Source organism: Cynara cardunculus (genome assembly GCF_001531365.2).
Source record: "Cynara cardunculus var. scolymus isolate 2C chromosome LG 6, CcrdV1, whole genome shotgun sequence".
Classification (NCBI taxonomy): Eukaryota; Viridiplantae; Streptophyta; class Magnoliopsida; order Asterales; family Asteraceae; genus Cynara; species Cynara cardunculus.
Genome location: NC_037533.1, coordinates 19,444,296 through 19,463,741, shown reverse-complemented (window position 1 = coordinate 19,463,741; position 19,446 = coordinate 19,444,296). Strand labels below are relative to the sequence as shown.

General features: G+C 36.6%; 3 protein-coding genes across 8 annotated transcripts in view; 1 reads left to right on the top strand and 2 right to left on the bottom strand.

Moving 5' to 3' along the window:
- Positions 1-387: 387 nt before the first annotated feature.
- Positions 388-5,263, top strand: LOC112514981. Its single transcript, XM_025121635.1, has 6 exons — positions 388-887; positions 1,158-1,271; positions 2,007-2,087; positions 3,079-3,251; positions 3,353-3,449; positions 4,951-5,263. The coding sequence occupies exons 1-6, from the start codon at positions 588-590 to the stop codon at positions 5,059-5,061; spliced, it is 876 nt and encodes a 291-aa protein (XP_024977403.1). The 5' UTR covers positions 388-587; the 3' UTR covers positions 5,062-5,263.
- Positions 5,264-6,942: 1,679 nt separating this feature from the next.
- LOC112514564 lies at positions 6,943-16,152 on the bottom strand. Of its 2 annotated transcripts, none has more exons than XM_025121096.1 (7): positions 16,042-16,152; positions 15,625-15,696; positions 13,716-15,528; positions 11,287-12,267; positions 9,749-9,974; positions 8,522-8,664; positions 6,943-7,374 (listed from the first exon to the last, which is right to left on the bottom strand). In XM_025121096.1, exons 3-7 carry the CDS (start codon positions 15,525-15,527, stop codon positions 7,087-7,089), a joined length of 3,450 nt encoding a protein of 1,149 aa, XP_024976864.1. In that variant the 5' UTR covers position 15,528; positions 15,625-15,696; positions 16,042-16,152; the 3' UTR covers positions 6,943-7,086. The 2 variants fall into 2 exon arrangements, with proteins under 2 accessions (XP_024976864.1, XP_024976865.1); XM_025121097.1 differs by having other exon boundaries at positions 13,725-15,528.
- A 2,522-nt stretch (positions 16,153-18,674) lies between these two features.
- The window catches only part of LOC112514414, an 8,140-nt gene continuing 7,368 nt past the window's right edge, over positions 18,675-19,446 (bottom strand). For 4 of the 5 annotated variants that reach the window (XM_025120876.1, XM_025120879.1, XM_025120877.1 and 1 more), the window contains one exon: positions 18,713-19,079. In XM_025120876.1, coding sequence (XP_024976644.1) covers positions 18,958-19,079 — 122 coding nt within the window. In that variant the 3' untranslated portion in view covers positions 18,713-18,957. Of the gene's footprint in view, positions 19,080-19,446 lie in introns of all 5 variants that reach the window. The other variant, XM_025120878.1, reaches the window with a different exon arrangement.

Here is a 19,446-nt window from a genome sequence, read left to right as displayed (position 1 = left end):
TTTACCGGGTAAATTGTTGCATACGATGTTGTTTTCGTGAACTAAAATCTTACCCGATAAGTAAACAATAGTGTTGAATTTCACGGGTAAGTGCTTACCGGGTAAGTGATTAGGTAAACGTCCCCTTAGTGTATATAAACATATAAATTGTGGATATCACAATGGATATCAATATCTATCATGATCTTAATTAATGTAGAATAACACAAAAGACAAATTACATGAGAAAGTAACATACTTTAACTTGATTTTTATTTTGAGTAACATACTTTCAAAACTTCCAACTTGATATCTAAGATGTAAAATTTTAAACATTTATGTATCCGGATAACCTTATAAATAAATCTAAAAAGATACCGAATGAGCGAATGGATGGCAAGATTTGGGACTGATTTTGGCCAAAAATCTATTATCCAATGAATAATACTACTATCAGATCTTCCACCACGTCCTCGCCATATATCGCCCACTCTCGGCTTCATATTCCAATTTCATCTGATTATCCGATCGTCGTCGCGGATCCCTATCTTTTCATCACAAAATTTATCCAATAATCTGCAAAAATCGCAGTAATTTTCGGAGAAAATATGCATTCCATGAGCTTAAAGTTGTTTGTGGATTGTAATGATGTTGAATCGAGGTATACGGCGCCAGGTCGTGTCAGTTTTGGTGTTGGAGATTTTCCGGTTAGGTTCAATTGTAGAGATCAGGGGAGGAGGAATTGTAGGATAATTGCGCGTGCTTCGGAGAGAGATGGCGGTGCTGGTGCCGGAGCCGAAGCTGGTGGAGCGGAGAGCCAAAGTCAGCAGAATGGGAGTTCGTTTTTTGCACGGAGTCAAACTTATGCGTTGATGAGACAACAAATGGAACTTGCCGCCAAGTCTGAGGTTAGGTTTTTAGTTGAGAATTATTTATTTTGAATTATGTATCATGTGGTTTTTCTACAATCAGTTGTTTTTGGGGTTATGGAATTATCATTTCGATTACTGCAAAATTATGATTGATTCTTCCGTTAATTGATTATTAGAGTTTGATTTTGATTGAAGAGTGATGGACAATGTGTTTTCGCTCAATAGATTTGGGTTTTGGGGTTACTGAGACGGCTGGGATTGTTTGCTCTAAGAATATCTGATAATATTAAAGCTATGCATTTGTAGAATTACAAAGAAGCTGCTAGGCTTCGTGATTCTTTGAAATCATTCGAAGAGGAGGAACCTGTTTTACGTCTTCGCGGCTTGATGAGGGAGGCCATTGCAGACGAGAGGTTTAAGGTATTATTTTGCCCAATTTACCGGTTGTTTTTTCACAAAACAAGCATGTCCAGTATCATGGAGTCTAACTATTCAAATATGATCTTCTTGAAAATTGGGAATTTGGGTTCATACTATTACTTGGAAAGTTCTTGAAAGTACTTCAATATACAATTTCTCAATCTGCCATTGCGGGTATGTGTTACCAAGTCAATTTTGTTGCTCTACTCTGTTAATTTATCATCAACAAGCTTTGGTTGTGTATGTGTCCAGTTCTTCAATCGTTTAATTATTTTGAGTTTTTGACCATGGGGTTCTACTTGAATGAACGTCTTTATTAGGTCTGACACCCATTTCTAAAATTATATTTGTCCTAATGTCGGGGTTCATTGAAAGCATGGATAAGCATAAACTCTCAAGTATTTTCCTTTTCGGCCACCTCACTCAGGGAATGCTCTACTAACATGGCCAATACCTATATGCTATTGGCTCTTTAATAAGCTTTAGAAGGTGATGTTCTGTGTGTGTGAGTGTGTATATTCATATATGTATATCAAATGGAAGTCGTCCACATTTTAGTAGTATGCCCTGTATTTGAGTCATTTCTTGAGTCCTTGTTTTTCTATTCAGTAAATTGCATTACATGTTTCAGCATCGAGGATTATGTGCTCATTTTGTGTTTTAAACCTAGTTGAAAATTATAATGTTTATGCTTGTTTTTTTTATTATTTGTTTTCTCCTTTTATGCTCTTTTAGGATGCAGCAAGATATCGTGATCAGATAAATGAAATTGCTCCTCATTATCTACTGAAGTGTTCAAGTGATGCAACAACCTTGGTACGATAACTATTTCCCTATCCTTTTTTGCTCTAATCTTTTAGGTTGTTTTCCTTCCTCTCTTTCTAGGTGGCAGTGTTCGTTAATTTATCTCTTCTCTATTGTGTCTTTAAACTCTAACCAATTGCCATCTATTGGAAACGGATTAATATATGGAGACTACTATAACAGAACATGGATTTTGCTTGTCGTTATCCTTGCTTTAGTTATTTGATGCCAGTTAGACAGTGAATTCCATTAACAAATTCTGGCTTTTCATTTTCAAAATTTGATAGGTTGTGCCTTTTTATGTGTGCATGGTATGACATGATATGTGTACACATGACAACAGGTTGTTTGTTGTTCCATTAAATAGAATCTTTTGTAGTCTTTTTGATTATTGATATTTTCATATACTATATATATATATATATATTAAGATAATCAAACAAAGAGGGTTTAATATCTATAGTTCCAATTCAAGTTATGTATGGGCGACTAGTGCTAGTGACCTTGTGTCCTATTGTGGTTACGAGTGGTGTATGTATTTAGAAATTTTGCTTTAGAATGTTAAATAGACCTTCCTTATCACCCTATTTGACCTTGCTTGCATGTATATTCAACCTGTGTAGTCTTTGAGAGTGTGGATTTTTAGTTAAAAGCAAAATGACCGCACATGGTTATGAGCTTTTTTTTGATAAAGGGGACGGAACCGAAGGGAAGTTTCATTTCAAAATAGTTATGAACCTATGATCCAGGTTAATGATGACATTATAATGTGGTAATGATGTGAAGAACTGCAATAAAGGTCTTAAATTTTCTAAATATGCAGTATAATGTGCTAATTTTCAGAAGACACCAGATAGCTACAATGATTGGAGCCTTGCTTTTGCTTACTACTATTGCATTCTCATTTCCTGATCAACTGGAGCTATGTTTGTTTCTTAGTTATTGGAGATCTTAGAAGTTGCAACCAGTTGATGAATTAACGAAAATTGTATTAATATTTCAGGGGATCAGGGTTCAAGTTAGGAGTGTGTACATTGAAGGGCGCAGCCAACCTTTAAGAGGCCAATACTTCTTTGCCTACCGAATAAGAATTACTAATAACTCAAACCGCCCTGTTCAGCTTCTTAAGAGGCACTGGATAATTACCAATGCTAATGAGAAATCAGAGGATGTTTGGTATGATCCTTCTCTTCTGACATGTAATTCCATTGATCAAGTTTCTATTTTGCTGAAGCGTTTTTTGCTATGCAAATCATAACACATTCTCCTTTCTGTAGGGGCATTGGAGTTATTGGTGAACAACCAGTTATACTTCCTAACAATAGTTTCGAATATTCATCAGCATGCCCGTTAACCACTCCTAGTGGTAGAATGGTGAGTATACATATTTGCATCCTTCATTTCTTCCATTAGCATTTATTCAAGTTTCCTTCCTGTTTATCTTTTGCTGATAATATACCATACATTTTAACACCCCCCAAAAGAAAAAATCCTTTATTGTTTTCGTCTCTGAAAAAAATGGAAGAGTTATGTTCCAGAATTTTTTTAGCATTAAGATTAATTTGATGTTTCAAATTACCTTCCACTTTTAGAAATAAGGTGAATCATTTGTTTGATTTATTTTTGATCATGTACAAGATTGTCCACAGAAGTTCTCAAATTACTTCTAGGAGACCAAAAAATATTTAACTCAAGGGACAATGGGTATTTTCATCTTTTTTTTGAAGGGTGTCCCAAGCTATGCCGGGATTAATCCCGACAAATTGTGACTACAAGAAATCAGCCCTGATAAACTTAGTGGCCACAATTGTTGTGTACGCCTAGAATCGAACCCTGTGCTGGTGAGATATTCCCCCACATCCCCCACAGTACCTCAACCACCCCGCCACAACCCTTGTGGTTGGGTATTTGCATCTTAGTTGCTAGAAAATTTAGAAGTTTCCTGAAGTTGTATCATGTGCTGTGCCGGGTCCATATTATAGGACTAGGACCATCTATATAAAAAAAACCCAATAAATTCCCACAAGGGGTAGGGTAGGGTGGGGATGGGGGTAGGATGTATGCATATAATTCCTCTACCCGACTGCTTGGTCTTATGACGTCATGATCTGGTCCTTTTGCAATAAGAATTCCAAGTAGGAATGACAACAGGCTGGGTTCAGGCTGGTTATTGGTATCCCCAGTCTTTGAAACCGATAATTGAAATTGTCCCCATAACCGCCCCGATCCCCGTCGGGGATCTTTGTTGGGTCCCCACAGTTTCCCCGATCCCTGTTGGGGAACCCATTGAGGGTAAAAATCCTCTTTTTCCCGTTCACCGTTGGTTATACCCAAACCTGAAACCAGAACCGATCTGAAAAAAATTACAATATATTAATTTTCACAATTAGAAGTAAATTACAATTTTTTCAAAGATGTAAGGCTAAATGTCTCAAACATAGTCAAACCAATTACAAACAATGTCTTAGATTACATATAAAAGTAAAACATCACGATCTCACGATTAGACAACTAGACTTTAGACTTTTTCGTGAGCCTTATTTGGGGTGTTGAGGTAAAGTGGATAAAAGTCTTTTAAATTTCAATGTTACTATTTTCTTTTAATGATATTATATATATATATATATATATATTTATATATATATATATACACGTATGTAGATTAAAATTAATATATATACACATACCGGGCCAGGCTGGTGACCACCCCCCCCCCCGGGTTAAAATCCCCGATCCCTGCCCCATTCCCGATAAGATGTCCCTGAACTGACCTGAAAGTTTCGGTTTTCGGTTTTCTTTGCCATCCCTAATTCCAAGCAATAGATAATTTGTAGAATGTCCGATGATGTTAATTATCTACGGATCGTATTTGCAGGAAGGTGACTTTGAAATGAAGCATATCGATAAAGTAGGATCAAAGACATTTAACGTGGCTGTTGCGCCCTTTTCTCTTTCAACGTTTGGGGATGCGACTGATAACATTTGATTTCAAGTATAACCCCTGTACTGTTCCACTGTACCTAAATTCTTGCAGAAGTTCATCTCAAATCCAATTCCAAAGTAGTAAATATTGGCTTGGCTATTTAGTACATGTTAAATTAAGAATGTAGAGTAAAAATGTATAGATTTTTGAACTAAATAGTGTTCTTCCTAAGTTGTGAAATCTGGAAAATAGTGTTTTATTCGGTAAGTCTTCTTGTTATGACGGACCAAGATGTCTATGAGGCGTGAACAAGTAGAAATCGAAGTGATTTTATCACCCCAGACTAGGACCGTTCATTGGGTCTAAACCACGTTAGAGATCAAGCTGGTTTTAGTTATGTCTGATTCAGGTATTCGGTTTTATTGACCAAAAGTATGGCTAGAATGGTCATGGCATTGGGCATAGTTCGGTACGTAGACGGTACCAGATATAAAGAAATTGAAATGGTCAATTCCATGTTACCAAATCCCATTCCAACATTTGGTTTATATATGGAATGAAATTGAATTCTATACGTTCCACCATTCATGGATTTGGTCATTCCTGCACAATGAAAATTTGAATTCCGTTTCATCCCACACTTTAAAACAAAAGCGTTTTAATTTTTTTTTAATTTCTTTTTTTCCAACTTATAAGCTACATTCTATAAACTAATAAGACAAATTTCAATCCATTTGACAAATTACAATCTATTTCATGCCAATCAAACACTTGCCATCCGAATTCCTTTTTACAAATTCCATTTATTCATAAAACATTCCGTGAACGAAACAGCTCCTCGAAGGTATGGTTTGAATAGGATGGAAATTTGGATTAGCCTTGGTTCGTTTAGAAAAAATGGCTCGAGGAAACATATATGCAACACTTAGGCATAATCAGACACCAACTCCGCAGAACTTAATAAATTCAACTCCATTAACAAGTAATTATAAAGCTTTTTTTAGTTTGCATCCATTATCTCAAAGTTTTGGTACATCTTAAAAAGTAAAACGACCAACATACAAAAAAAGATGTGTGAAAAAAAGCTTTGACCTGAGAATTTCTCAAAGCTTGCCAACAGCATTAAATTTCTTTTGAGTAAATTACGTTTTTCATCCCTGTAGTTTCTTAAAAACTGCAGTTATCGTCCCTGGCGTTTAAAAATTACGGTTTTCATTCTCACAGTTTGTAATTCATTGTTATTCTTGTTCTCATAATTTACAAATCTAGTCCCTATGATTTACAATTCTATATTATTTTGGACCCTTATACTCAAAATGTAGGAAGTACCCTAAGAGACAAAAATAACGATAAATTATAGAGTAATTAACAAACCACAAAGACGAAAATTGAAATTATTAACAAACCACATGGACAAAAAATCATAATTTACTCATATTTGTTTTTGGAGGGATTGAAACCACCATTTTTCAAAAGAAGAAGCAAGACTAATTACTAAAATGTAGGCATAGAAAGTCACTTCGACCCGCCGCGGAACCTAGTTCACCGGCCCCGGTCGGGGACGAGGATTCCCCGTTAAACCGGGTCTAGGAGACGGGGATCCCCGTTTGGCTCAAACTGGGGATGGGGACGGGTATAACACTCCCCGCCCCTTATCCGTACATATATTAATTAATAAATTATATTATATATTATTTAATTCTGATGTATATTCTTATATTAAATTAAATTCCTTTTACTTTAGGTTTACTAGAAATACGTGAGACTAATGTCCCACACATTTGATTTAAGAAATACTCATACAAACGGAAAAAAAATCCTTGTTTCCCCGTTGGGGACGAGGATGTGATCAAATTCCCCGATGGGAATGGGGGCGGGGGCGAGGATTGGGGTCCCTGCCCCATTACCATGCCTACTGACACTCAAATATCAATGGCAGTAAGCTGAAAAATGTGGGGAAGGAAGGATTTTTCACTCATTTTTCCACCAAATGCTTACAAAGAATTAAGGGGTAGTATCAAAGATTCCAAATAAATCTTTTTGTGAATATGAAAGTAAACAAAATTGAGTTCCATAAATACAAACAAATCAAAGAGAAGAGTTTGGTAAGGAACCCATTGGGATTACCGTATCGTTGTCCTTCGGCCTCCAGAATTTTGCAGGAGTAGCCTTCGACAACAGCCCCGAGAGGAACGCCATTGAAGATCTCGATTCTGTATCGTTCACCAAGTTTTTTGGAACCTCATTTGTGCTGACGTTCGGGGTTCTAACCGATCGTTCCCCAAGATCCACACCACATGGGCAAGTAACCGTCTTCTTGTAGCAAGCTTTGTGGTAAACCAATTCACAAGGTTTACACCTTTCAATCTCACCTTCCTGTGGAATTTGCATCCCATTTGTCAACATGAAATTCTTGTTATTTCTTTTTTGGGAAACCGTAGGTGTCTGGGTTAGCTCGCTACATCTCGACTAATCCCGTGGACCCATGAAGACAATAGCTAGGAAAATCTCCAGCGGCCCTGAAGGAGACTTGAACGGGATATCTATGGGGAGGAACCACAAGGCGTAGCTTTTATTTGCCAGTTTAGCTGACATGGTCCACAGGGTGCGTTTGGTACGTAGACGGACAAAATATTATTATGCAAGGTTTTAAGGTTTTTATTGGCCATGGGTAATTAGTAATTTACCAATCTTAACCCATCTTACTGATTTCTATTGCGCTTATTTTAGTGGGACAAAAAAAAATGCAATTTTGTCCAACTCAGTCATGTCCTGTCCCGGTCTTGGGGGACATTTACAAAACCTTACCAGGTAACAAGGGCCAAAAATCTTACCTGGTAAGAGGCAAGGCAAGTAACAGGAGTCTTACAGGAGCCGTTTATCAAACGCTTACCAAGTTACACTACCTCACCGGATGAATATGGTAAGGACCAAAACTCTTACCTGGTAAGAGCGAGACAAGGACCAAGAGTCTTATCCGGTAAGTGAGGGCAAAAACTCTTACCACAATAAGCGCCTACCCGGGTAAATTATTCCATACGATATCGTTCTGGTAGACCAAAATCTTACCCGGTAAGTAAATAATAGTGTTAAATTTTACCGGTAAGCACTTATCGGGTAAGTGTTTGGTAAACGGCCCCTTTTACTCAGTAAGTGAGGGTGGCGACTCTTACTCACCCTCACTTATCGGTAAGTGCTTACTGGGTAAGATTGTTGCATACGATACCATTTTGATGGCCAAGAATCTTACCTGGCAAGGTTAGTGAGAGTGGTGCCTCTTACCAGTAACTGCTTACTCAAAAAGCGTTTTGATAAACGACCCCTTAACGTCGCACCAAACGTAGGACAACAAGTTGTTGTCATGTCTTGTCCCGCGCACCAAACACAACCTCCAAGGATTCTTGTTCTTTTGGTGGTGCGTTTAGGTGTTTTTTTGTAATTTTTACGTCACCCACAGCATTTTGAAGATTTTGTAAAGCGATCTAATGCTTAATTAACAACGGATAGCGAAAAGATGGTTTACCTGAAAAGGGAAAATGAGAGAAGATGGATCATCACAAGCTTGTCGAGCACCACAGGGGACGCCCACATCGTAGCATATCAAACATTCATCAGTGATATGATCCACAATTTTCTTGGAAATAGTTTCTACCATCACTGGCAGTGCTGCAAGAGCATACATCAAGAGAATCTGCTGTAAAATTCCTCAAGAAACAATAACCAAACGTTTTGGGATGTTTTTCCTCCCGTTACCATAAAAATGGGGACATTTTCCAAATGCAAGTAATTAAAGCCGTGTTTGGCAACCATAAGCTAGCTTATTTTTGACCTTATTGAAAAATGTCCTGTTTGGTTAAACATAAGCTAGCTTTTTGAAAAGTTACTTCAAGTAGCGTTTAAAATAAGCTCTAGAGACTTTTTTTAATCCAATTACCCCCTTGTATGTTCCAATTAATTTTTCAACATGTCCTTATAAGTTATTTTATATTGTCATCTAGCTTTACATGGCTAGTTTATCAGAGCATCTCCAACAAAATCTCCAAGATTTCTCAAGAGGAGAATCAAAATTCAAAATCTCCAAAAAAGAATTACATTCAACTCCAACAGATTCTCTATTTCTAGAGATTACAACATTAATTATATTATCAAAATATTTTATACAGTTACTAAAAGATTATTTCTCTCCCCTAAACATTTAACATCAAGGTTTCTTATTGGTGGGAATTTAATTAAAAAATTATTTCTTTCATGGTAATCATCTTTAGGAAGTTGTCCAAGTTTTGGAGAATTTTACTCTCTCTCTCCTACTTTCTCCCTTTTGGAGAATCTGTTGGAGTAAAAAATTTGCCCAAAATCTCCATTCGCCATTTTGGAGGATCAGTTGGAGATGCTCCTAAGCAACAACTAGCTTTTCAACTAACATCTAGCTTACGAGCTAGTTTGCCAAACATAGCCTAAATGCAAAATGGAGAGAGAACATATAAGCTGATATTCCTAGGCGAGATATATACAAAATATATTCCTTTTACGAATTTCTTTTCTGCTTGGCTTGTGGTTCTTTGTGATTTAGGGTTCTAACGTAGAAATGTTGTGATGTACTTGAATAAATACACATGAAACTGAGGGTATTTCCGCTACTATATATGCCTCGAAAATTATCTTCTGATAAAATCATTGGCTATAAAAATATAGGAAAACCATGTAAACCATATGCCAATCTGGCTAAAAAGGACCTGCAAAAGTATCTAACCTGCAAATACTCCTTTAGAAAGATCAACAAGGTCTTTCAGAGCAAAGAAGTCGCTGCTTTCAAGGATATATCTCCGGGACCCAACTCCTTTGTATATGGACCTACGAAATGGGCAACGAACATATGGAAGCATTCGCCCGATCCTTTTCCTGACATTTATAACGTGTTGTAGAGGTGGAACTTTGGAGAACAGGAAAGGGTTCACAGCACTGACACAAAGCATTGGCTGAAAGAAGAAAAACCACAAAAAAGAATTACTCACATTAAAAGCTGTGAGTACACACAAGAAATATAGAAACACTCATAGTTCGATTGAAACAACCACAATAACCCTCAGTTCATGCAAAGATGGAAATTTTATATTTATAGTCAAATTTCTGAGATGTATGCCAAATTTTACAGAAATAAAGGGTGTGGGTATGTGGTGGATGGGTGGGTGGGGGCAAAGATAGCAGCTCCAGACTCCATGGTAACAAATATATCAATCAAGATTAAAGAGTGAATGGCAATTTCAAAAACATTGGTTGCCTTAGGTTGTTAAACCACCACTATACTTTCTAAAATGCAAACAGAAAAAAAGCGCCGGCCCACCCTTTGGGGGGGGGGGGGGGGGGGGGGGGGGCTTACGAGTTGTTAATACTTTTTAAATGGCAAAATACACTTTAGTTGACAAAAAAATAGAAATGCCAAAAACAAACAAATCACCTACCTGACTGGATTGTCCAAATGATCGCACCATAATATGACAAAAACGCTATCATTGTAGATATACTACGTATATATCAAGATGTGTGGGTATAAGAAAAGAAAAACATGGGAATTTATAAACTTAATCCGATGAATCTTTATTTTCTATTTTTCTTACTTTCTTCATACATACAAAAATCCAGTAAGTTAATACATTTTCCATTTACATTATTTTTTATACCCAACCTTAATATCAAAGTTGCACATAAGAGTAAGAAAGAAAAATAAGTCATGACTCATCTGTGACAGCGAATTAAAAGTATTTTGGCATGCTTATGATATTATTGTTAATGAAATGCTCCAAGCTATCAATATTAGATGTGTCCACATGTAAAATCCTTTAATGATATTATGCCCGTTAAATATTGTTCCCTTTTCCTGGTTCAGTCCGTAAGTTTTGATGTCCAGTAGGCAAAATCTGTTAATTATAGCGATAAAGTTTTTGTCTATCTCTTTGCATTCTTGTCAACTTCAATAGTTCTTTTTTCTTTTGCATTTTAGGATATATGGTGGTTTTTTAACAACCAAAGGCTGGGTACAATGGTTCGAATTGCCATTCATTCCTAATTTAGATAGAATTTGTCCCATTGTCTATTTACAGAGTTTAAATGTTTCTGAATTTTCTTACCAGAAGAGATGTCTACATGGATATGCATAAGTGGATGAGATTGAAAGGCAGTCAAAGAGCTAAATTTGTGATTCACTATAGTGAGTTACATATGGAATATTATCAACGGTTGTCCAAAGGAAGAAGGATTAGTAAAAGATAAGGTGGGTAATACTCAAATTACCTTGTCATGAATAGAATCCAGATATGATTTAGCCAACTGAGACACTGGATACTCTGTAAAATCCCACCAATGCAAAACTCTAGCAGGCAAGATCGCAGTTTCATTTATGTGACAAGATGAACAAAACACCTGACCGCTATATTCACAAACACGAGGCTTGCCCCACCCGAGCGTTTGTACAAATTCCCACAACCGAGTTTTTCCCTCATCAAAGTATTTGTGGCATCCTGCACAAGTATAATGCTGTGCTTCTAGCATTTGCCTCATTGATTTGTGAGGCCTGATTTCAACAATAAGTGATATTGACTGCCCCAATGTGTACACTGGTGTAGGCTTGCTTCCAGAGGAAATTTGTGACTGAGAAATATGTGTGTTAAAAACAGGGGAACCCGGCCCGGTCTTTGGTGGGGATAAGAACCACATCATAGAACTAGGGAGACTGGATGAGAACTTGGAGTGTATAATAGATTGTAAGCATTCTTGAATGAGAACACTTCTCTCTGAAATGACATCTGGAGAGGCATTGCCGAAATATTTCCTGGACTCCCGATCAACCGATGACCAAGGAGAAGGAAGATCCCAACCTTTGTTGGCAAATGAAGCCTTTAAACGACGATACAAAGTAAAGAAATCACGGTATCGCCGCTCCACCTCCCACTGATGGGTCCCACTCCACACCCTTAACGTGTAGACAGTATATTCCTTCACTCCGACCAATCTTTCACCCAGTGAGACGTCCCCCTTCTTCTGCTTTGCACCAACTACTTGGATGCCATCAATTTTGTGAACCACTGAGTGAGAGTTGTCGATACTAGAAGTTGAAGCAGTAGAGCCACCGTCTCTTGAAGGGAGAGAAAGCTGGGAATGATGTTTCCTACTACGGGTGAACCTAGCTGCAGGAGACTCACCAGAATCAAGTAGTATCTCTTCCATTTCATAGACAACTTCATCATAGAATTCATTCAGTTCATAGTTTTCTGCCTGCAAAGTGTCAGTAGCAAAGTTACGATCATCTATAGCGAAAAATCTACAGAAATTGAAGCTATTCAGTAAAGAATACTAGCATGCTGATATATATATATATATATATATATATATATATAGAGAGAGAGAGAGAGAGAGAGAGCTTAGAGAGCTGAAAAGGAGTTGCACATCAAAGACCGTCAAGGTTGGAAGAAACACTATACAAGGATATGAAAACATTGAAACTAACAAATAGCAGCAAGCAACCAGTGGACCACTTATAACCCAAAACATGATAGTTCTGCCATTAGATACCGATTTTCTACAAGAAATGAAACAGAACAAAATGAAGTCTCAGAATCGTAGGGGTATTATTATAAGGAATTTCCCAGCAAAACTTTGGAGGTATTGACTTTTTGAACCACTGCATACGGCCTGCAACAAACCATTATTCTTTAAAAATGAAAAGAACACTACACTATGCAAACATCAGCAATTTGATGGGTTTATTTTGATCAACTTTTCCATGTTTTGTCCAAAATTACTCTTTATTGCAAATCATAATCTTCTTTGCATTTTAGCAAGAACATCGATCAGGTTGCAAAGAAAAGACATGTACGATGAATGACAATATTAACAACGCTAAGGCCTTTGAACATGAGACATGGAGAGAAAATCATACCCACAAACAACAAGAAGCTTTTTAGTTCGTCTAGTTCTCCTGCCACTTAAGATAACAGGAACTTCACAGCATTAGGATCAGAGGTTTAACATTTTAACCCGTAGTATCATTAACACTGACTTTTCGATGTGAAGGATCTTGCATGCTTATTTCCATTGAAGCATTAAAAGCCCAGTTAGTTTAGCCATATTAAATAGCCAGGTTACATTTTTGTTATTAATATTATAGCCAGCATGCCTGTATGCAGACCTACATATACTCCTCTTCCCCTTCAATCCTAGACAAGCTTTTTCCTAATATCATAACTAACCCCATATAGTTTAACCCAATGGGCAGATTTCCACAATGAACATATAAGATCAATACTTGGATAGATATGTGTTAGATATATTACAAAGACAGAATACCAAAGTAGCAATCCTTGATGCAATTTTCTCCTCTCCTTCCAATCTTTTCATCCTTTTGTCTATTTTCGCTGGCTATCACATTAGAAAAAATGAGGAAAGGCTTTTCTGCTTGACCATTGTCAAATGTAGGACGGATCGAAATTATATTTGGTTGACACATGTTAAACTAGAAGGATGGCGAGTGGTTCAACAGGTTTTTGAATTACAGAATTGAAGCATCACCCAACTGAGAATAATAGAATCCTAGCATTGACCATCTGTCAGCTTATGAATCACTAGTTATCACTGGCACATGGTGTATGTTTCATGTGGCAAAAATATGATAGTCAAGCGTGTGAAAACTTAAATGCTGGTTCAGAGTGCAATTTATAACTAACCTTACTTGCCTTTTGAAGGTCTTCAGGAATATTGAATGAAATTGGAGTAGCATTTGGTTTTTTCTCCACATTAATATTTGGCAATGACTGCAGTGAAAAGGGCCTTTTGTCTTTGGGCATTTCAGCTACATGGTCTTCAGCTTCTTGTGTCAAAGTTGAAGAAACATGACCAAGTTTAAGATGGCTGGTGAGACTGTCCGTGGTTTTTTTTGAATTTGTATGTTCAGGCTTCCTAGGAAGCACATCCATCAAAGGGGCCTTCTCCACTCGAGAAACTTCCTCCAACTTGAGCTGATTAACATCTTCTGCTTGTTTGGCAATGACTGCCATATCATTCACAAACTGTCCTCGATCTTCCTCCCCATGCTTCAATAAATCAATATGGCTTATTGAATGAGTTTTAGAATACATTGGCAAGTCATGGGAAACATCAATCTGATTGTTCATATGAAAGTCTTTCACGTTTTCTTGTTTCTGTGACACATCAATACTTTGACACCCAAAGGTGGATTTCGAGACATGTCCTCCACTTCCAATTTCGTTTTGGTTGTGTCCTTGATTTTCATCTATGACAAATAAATTTTGAGGGTTTTCCATGGTTTCTTGCATGAAATCATTCCAATCATTTGAACCATATGCTATTGCTGAAGTCATAAGCAATGTGTTCTCACTATTGCTTTTCTTGTCCTGTGAATAATGGGGGTAACCTCTAGAAGACAAACCAGTCGGTTCCTCAATGTCTGTACCATAGCCATACATAGAACCTTCAGATTCTGAATGTTCTAACATAGATGAGGTTTCCCCGTCAGAACGTTCATCCAAGTGTCGTCCACCTTCAAAAACATTGTTGACGTGATGAATACCTTTACAAGATGCAGAACCTTCTATCATGTGCTCCTCCATTGCTTCTGCACTTATATTATTTACAACAGGTTTATTAGAAGTATCTTGTATGCTTTTGGAATTAATATTATCTTTCCACATAGAACCTATGGGAGGCAAGTCAGTCGGTTCCTCATCATCTGTACCATAGCCGAACATAGAACCTTCAGATTCTGAATGTTCTAACCGAGCTGAGGTTTCCCCTTCAGAATGTGCATCCAAGTGTTTTTCACCTTCAAATATGTTGTTCACCTGATCAATGCCCATGCGAGGCTCAGAACCTTCTTCCACCCTCTGCTTCTCCATTGTTTCTGCGCTTATATTATTTACAAGAGACCTATGAGTAGAAGTACTTTGCATTCTTTTTGAATTAATATCGTCTTTCCACAGTACCACACCCCCTCCATCTGGCAGATCTGTAAAAGAAGTTTCCAGTTCATCATATGAGTGCATTTCATTTTCCCTGACCACCAACGTTTGTTCTGATTTTTCATTGTTTCTCTTATTTAAACCTCTCTTTACATCAGAAGACTCGCTTCTCGGACGATATTCACCCAATCTGCCCAAAGCTAAGGAATTCTTATCATCACTTTTTCTCTCAAGCCTCCCACCCAAACTGAAACTCTCCAGAACACCTACATCCCCAACTCTCAAACTTTTCACACACCCAATATCAGAATCGGGGAAGTCCTGAAATGTACCAACAGAACCACACAAACTAGGTGTACCCATTACAGAATTAGCACTACAGTATCTATCAAACTCTGATTCTCCACAGGATGAGTAACGTGATGAAACTGGTGATACCTCATTACTTCTATCCAATAATTGTCGGTCCGAAACTTTCCATGTTAACAACTCATCATCAAGTCTATCATTCAAGGATACAGCTTCAGGGAGAGCTTCACTATCCCCCTCTCCATTCATCATCCTATTGTATGCACAGATTTATCAGATACATGTACATAATTAAACTGATGACACTATAGATTTAAGTCAATATCATCAGATAGTTAAAAGCACCAACCAAATTTTTATCTTCTTTTTCTTCACCAGGAGAGAAGATTGCACCTTGACTTTCCAACTTTCCCGCCGTGACCTTCTCACAATACGTATTCTCCGAATTAGTATCATCAAAATAATCGAGAAAAACTAAAATCAAAAGCTGAATCTGGAGAAAAATCAAAGGATCTAAATATAATAATCCATATTCCACTGACCAAAATTATTCAATATGACTTAAAGCTTTAATAACTAGATGATCATATAACAATTCGTTAGTTCAAATCATGAAAGTGAGATTACATTCGGAAAATTGAACAGACGATTAGCGTGCGGATGATGATTACAAGAACTAGGGTTACTAATACTTTCATTTCTGGTGCAAAATCATCAAAATCGAAAGATCAAACAGTTCAATCGAAAAATCAGATAGATAACTAACCTTCTTGGGTGAATCAATTAATGGAAGGTGAGAGCGAATGAAAGGAACTCAAATCAACCACGATGTTCTTCGAGTTGAGATACGAACGATGTTATTGTTGTTGGCTGGTTTGAGTGGTTTACTGGCTTCTACCAAAAATGAATATATATACGATATCCTGCAAAAATGTAATTGTATTAAGATCCTGAAGTTTTACCCTCTTTATTATAAAAGATTTAAAGATATAATTCTTTACGTATTAATACAATTTGAATAAATAAGGGTTATAATTTCAATTATAGTCTATCGATAGAAAAATTTGTATGACAGTTTAAAATCTAATATATTTAAAATCTAATGTATTTAAACGACTCTATAAATGTGTTCGATTTACACCAATAACAAAGAATCAAGAGATTGATAGCGAGATCGAAATTTCTAGAGCAATTGAACGAGAGATGAAAGAGATAATTTTTAATAACTCATGGTGAATATCAGTTTGAATCTCACTTTGGAGGATGGGGATAATACATAGAGGTATGAGAGGGTTAAGACATGAGTGAAAAATGTCAAAAATATATTGGGAACATGATATTATTTTAATTGTAGATTAAGATATTTTAAGAACGAATGCATAAAGTAATAGTACTTAATGCATTATGAGTTGTTTTTAAGACTTTGTGCATTAAAAATTATTTTCAAGACTTTTGATAAATTTGGTTTATAATTGTATATTAAAATTACATAGTTTGATTACTAATGTTTTAAATAATAACAAGAGTAAATTACATTTTTGTCCTTGTGGTTTACCAAAATCTTGCTTTTTGTTCCTCGACTTTCCTAAGTACACCGACAATCCTGTGGTTTACGTTTTGTTACGGTTTACATGCCTCGTCGTTAGGTCTCTTGCTATTGGAGTTGCCCATCACAGGCAAGTCACATAAGGGTATATCTGTCATTTTGCAGGTTTTTAATAAAAAAAATTAATGTACAACTATTTAAAAGCTAGGTTGGGTTCTGATGAGAATATAAGTTATTGTGAGAATAGTGAGAATGGATCTCCACACTTGAATTAATCTTAATTGAAGATCAACACTAACGTGGTGCACCGAGATGCATAAAATTAATTCTCATGATAAACGCAAATTTCCCGTATTTGGCATTAATTTTTATACTAGGAACCATATGAATGCTTATAGGAGAAAAATGACCATAACTGAACTTCTTGAGAATTTTCTCAATATAATGTGATTGTGTCATAATAATCCCTTTATTAATCTGTTTAATCCTTATTCCAATGATTACATCAGCCTCTCTCATGTCTTTCATCAAAAACTTAGATGACAACAATTTCTTAGTTTCATCTACCTGATTTTGGTTAGTCCCAATGATCAACATGTCATTTACATACAAGCAAATGATCATGCCTACACCATTAGCATCAAATCTACTATAAACACATTTGTCACATTGGTTTATAGCAAAACCACATTTATCAAACTTTTGATGCCATTATTTAGGAGCTTGTTTTAACCCGTACAAAGATTTCACAAGTTTACACACTTTATCCTCATTTCCGGGCATAGCAAAACATTCTGCCTGTTTCATGTAAACTTCTTTATGAAGGTTACCATTCAAAAAGGTTGTTTTAACATCTATTTGATGAATAATCAAATTATGTATAGCCGTCATGACAACCAATAATATAATAGTAGAAATACGTGGAAAGAGAATATGTGTCAAAATAGTCATTTTCGGGTTTTTGCTTAAATTCTTGAATGACTAAACGAGTCTTGAACTTATCAATTGTCCCATCAACTTTCATTTTCCTTTTGAAAATCCATTTGCATCCAAGTTGTAACAACTTGGAGGCAAATCATTCATAAAAATGAAGAATGCAAACCACCGGAAAATACCCACCACAATATCCCTTTTTTTTCTCTCTGCTTTTGCTGAAGAACATATATACACAAACCAGTATGACATTTTCGATGATTCCAAATATGTAGGGTGTTCTTCAATTCGTGGTTGAAGAAGATGGACTGCTTGTGGCCCATGGTTGATTGTTCCGGGCTCAAAAAATGGAGGGGATCGAGATGGAAAGGTGGAGCGATCGGATGGAAATGGAGAACTGGAGTGGTTGCTGTGGATTTTCATCGATGGGGATAGGTTTCGTGCGATGGAGTTGGTGGGTGAGGGGATTATCGAAAAATAGGGGGAGGGGTCGCCAGGCAGAGAGAATGGGGAACAAATTGAGGTCGGATAGTGAATGTTCTTCATTTTAAGGATATTACAAGAAGGAAAGGCAAACCGTAGGGGTATGAGCGTATTTAGTGAATTTTTTAACGAAATTTTTTAAAGGCCATTAGAAGGATGAACCAAATATTGGACATTTTTACAAACCACGACAATCATCATGTAACTTCAAAACTATGGAACAAAAATTGTTATTTACAAACTACATGGACCAAATTTGTAACTACTCAAATAAATATAATAGTTTTCAATTCAATTTGAGTAAATTATGCTTTTAGTCCCTGTGGTTTGTTGAAATTTTTTATTCTCGTTTTTATACTTTTAAAACCACAGGGATGAAATCTGCAATATCTAACAAACTACAGGGACAAAAACGTAATTTACTTTTCAGATATTTTGGTCCACAAATACCTTTCATGATAAAGCTCTATTGAACTAAAAATGTCAGATCTGCATACATCTCATAAACAAGCATCCTATTACAGTTAAGAAAAAACAAGATGATACCTTACAAAATTTTGGATCCTAGATTCGTTGGCTCGGTATCCAACATAACCTTAACATAAGAAAGCATTCCCTGCTTTACGTTCTTGCGACTGTCGTATATTTAATCACTTTCTCATGCTGGCATAAACATACTCGTTGGTACGACACAGTTCAAGAATTATGGAGACGGTATTATTATTCACTCGGGTTCCCTCCAAGCCTTTCGATTGCGGCACCTACACCGGGCTTTAGATTGTGTTCGGGAAGAACCACACTCTCTTCGTTTGCTTTCTCCACTAGTTTCAAATGAAGCCAACCTATCACCAAATAACGTTTCACATATAAAGCGACATTCTTAGTTACGGTTGTAAAATGTAAACCATACCAAACCAAACAAACCCACGAATCCGGTCTATCTCGCACATCCCGCGGAATGTATTGGAAGTAGAATGTACGAAGACCTTACCTCCATTTCAAGGCAGAGAGACCAGAGGTGAACATAGAAATTTTGTAGCCATGGCACAAAATAATTGCCGTAATATAAAATTATTCATATACATACATATATATATATATATATATACATATATACATATATATACATATACATATACAGGGTTGGGTTCACGTGAGACCAAGGGTTTTTCGTGAGACCCGTAAGACCAATTTATGTTCATTGATCAA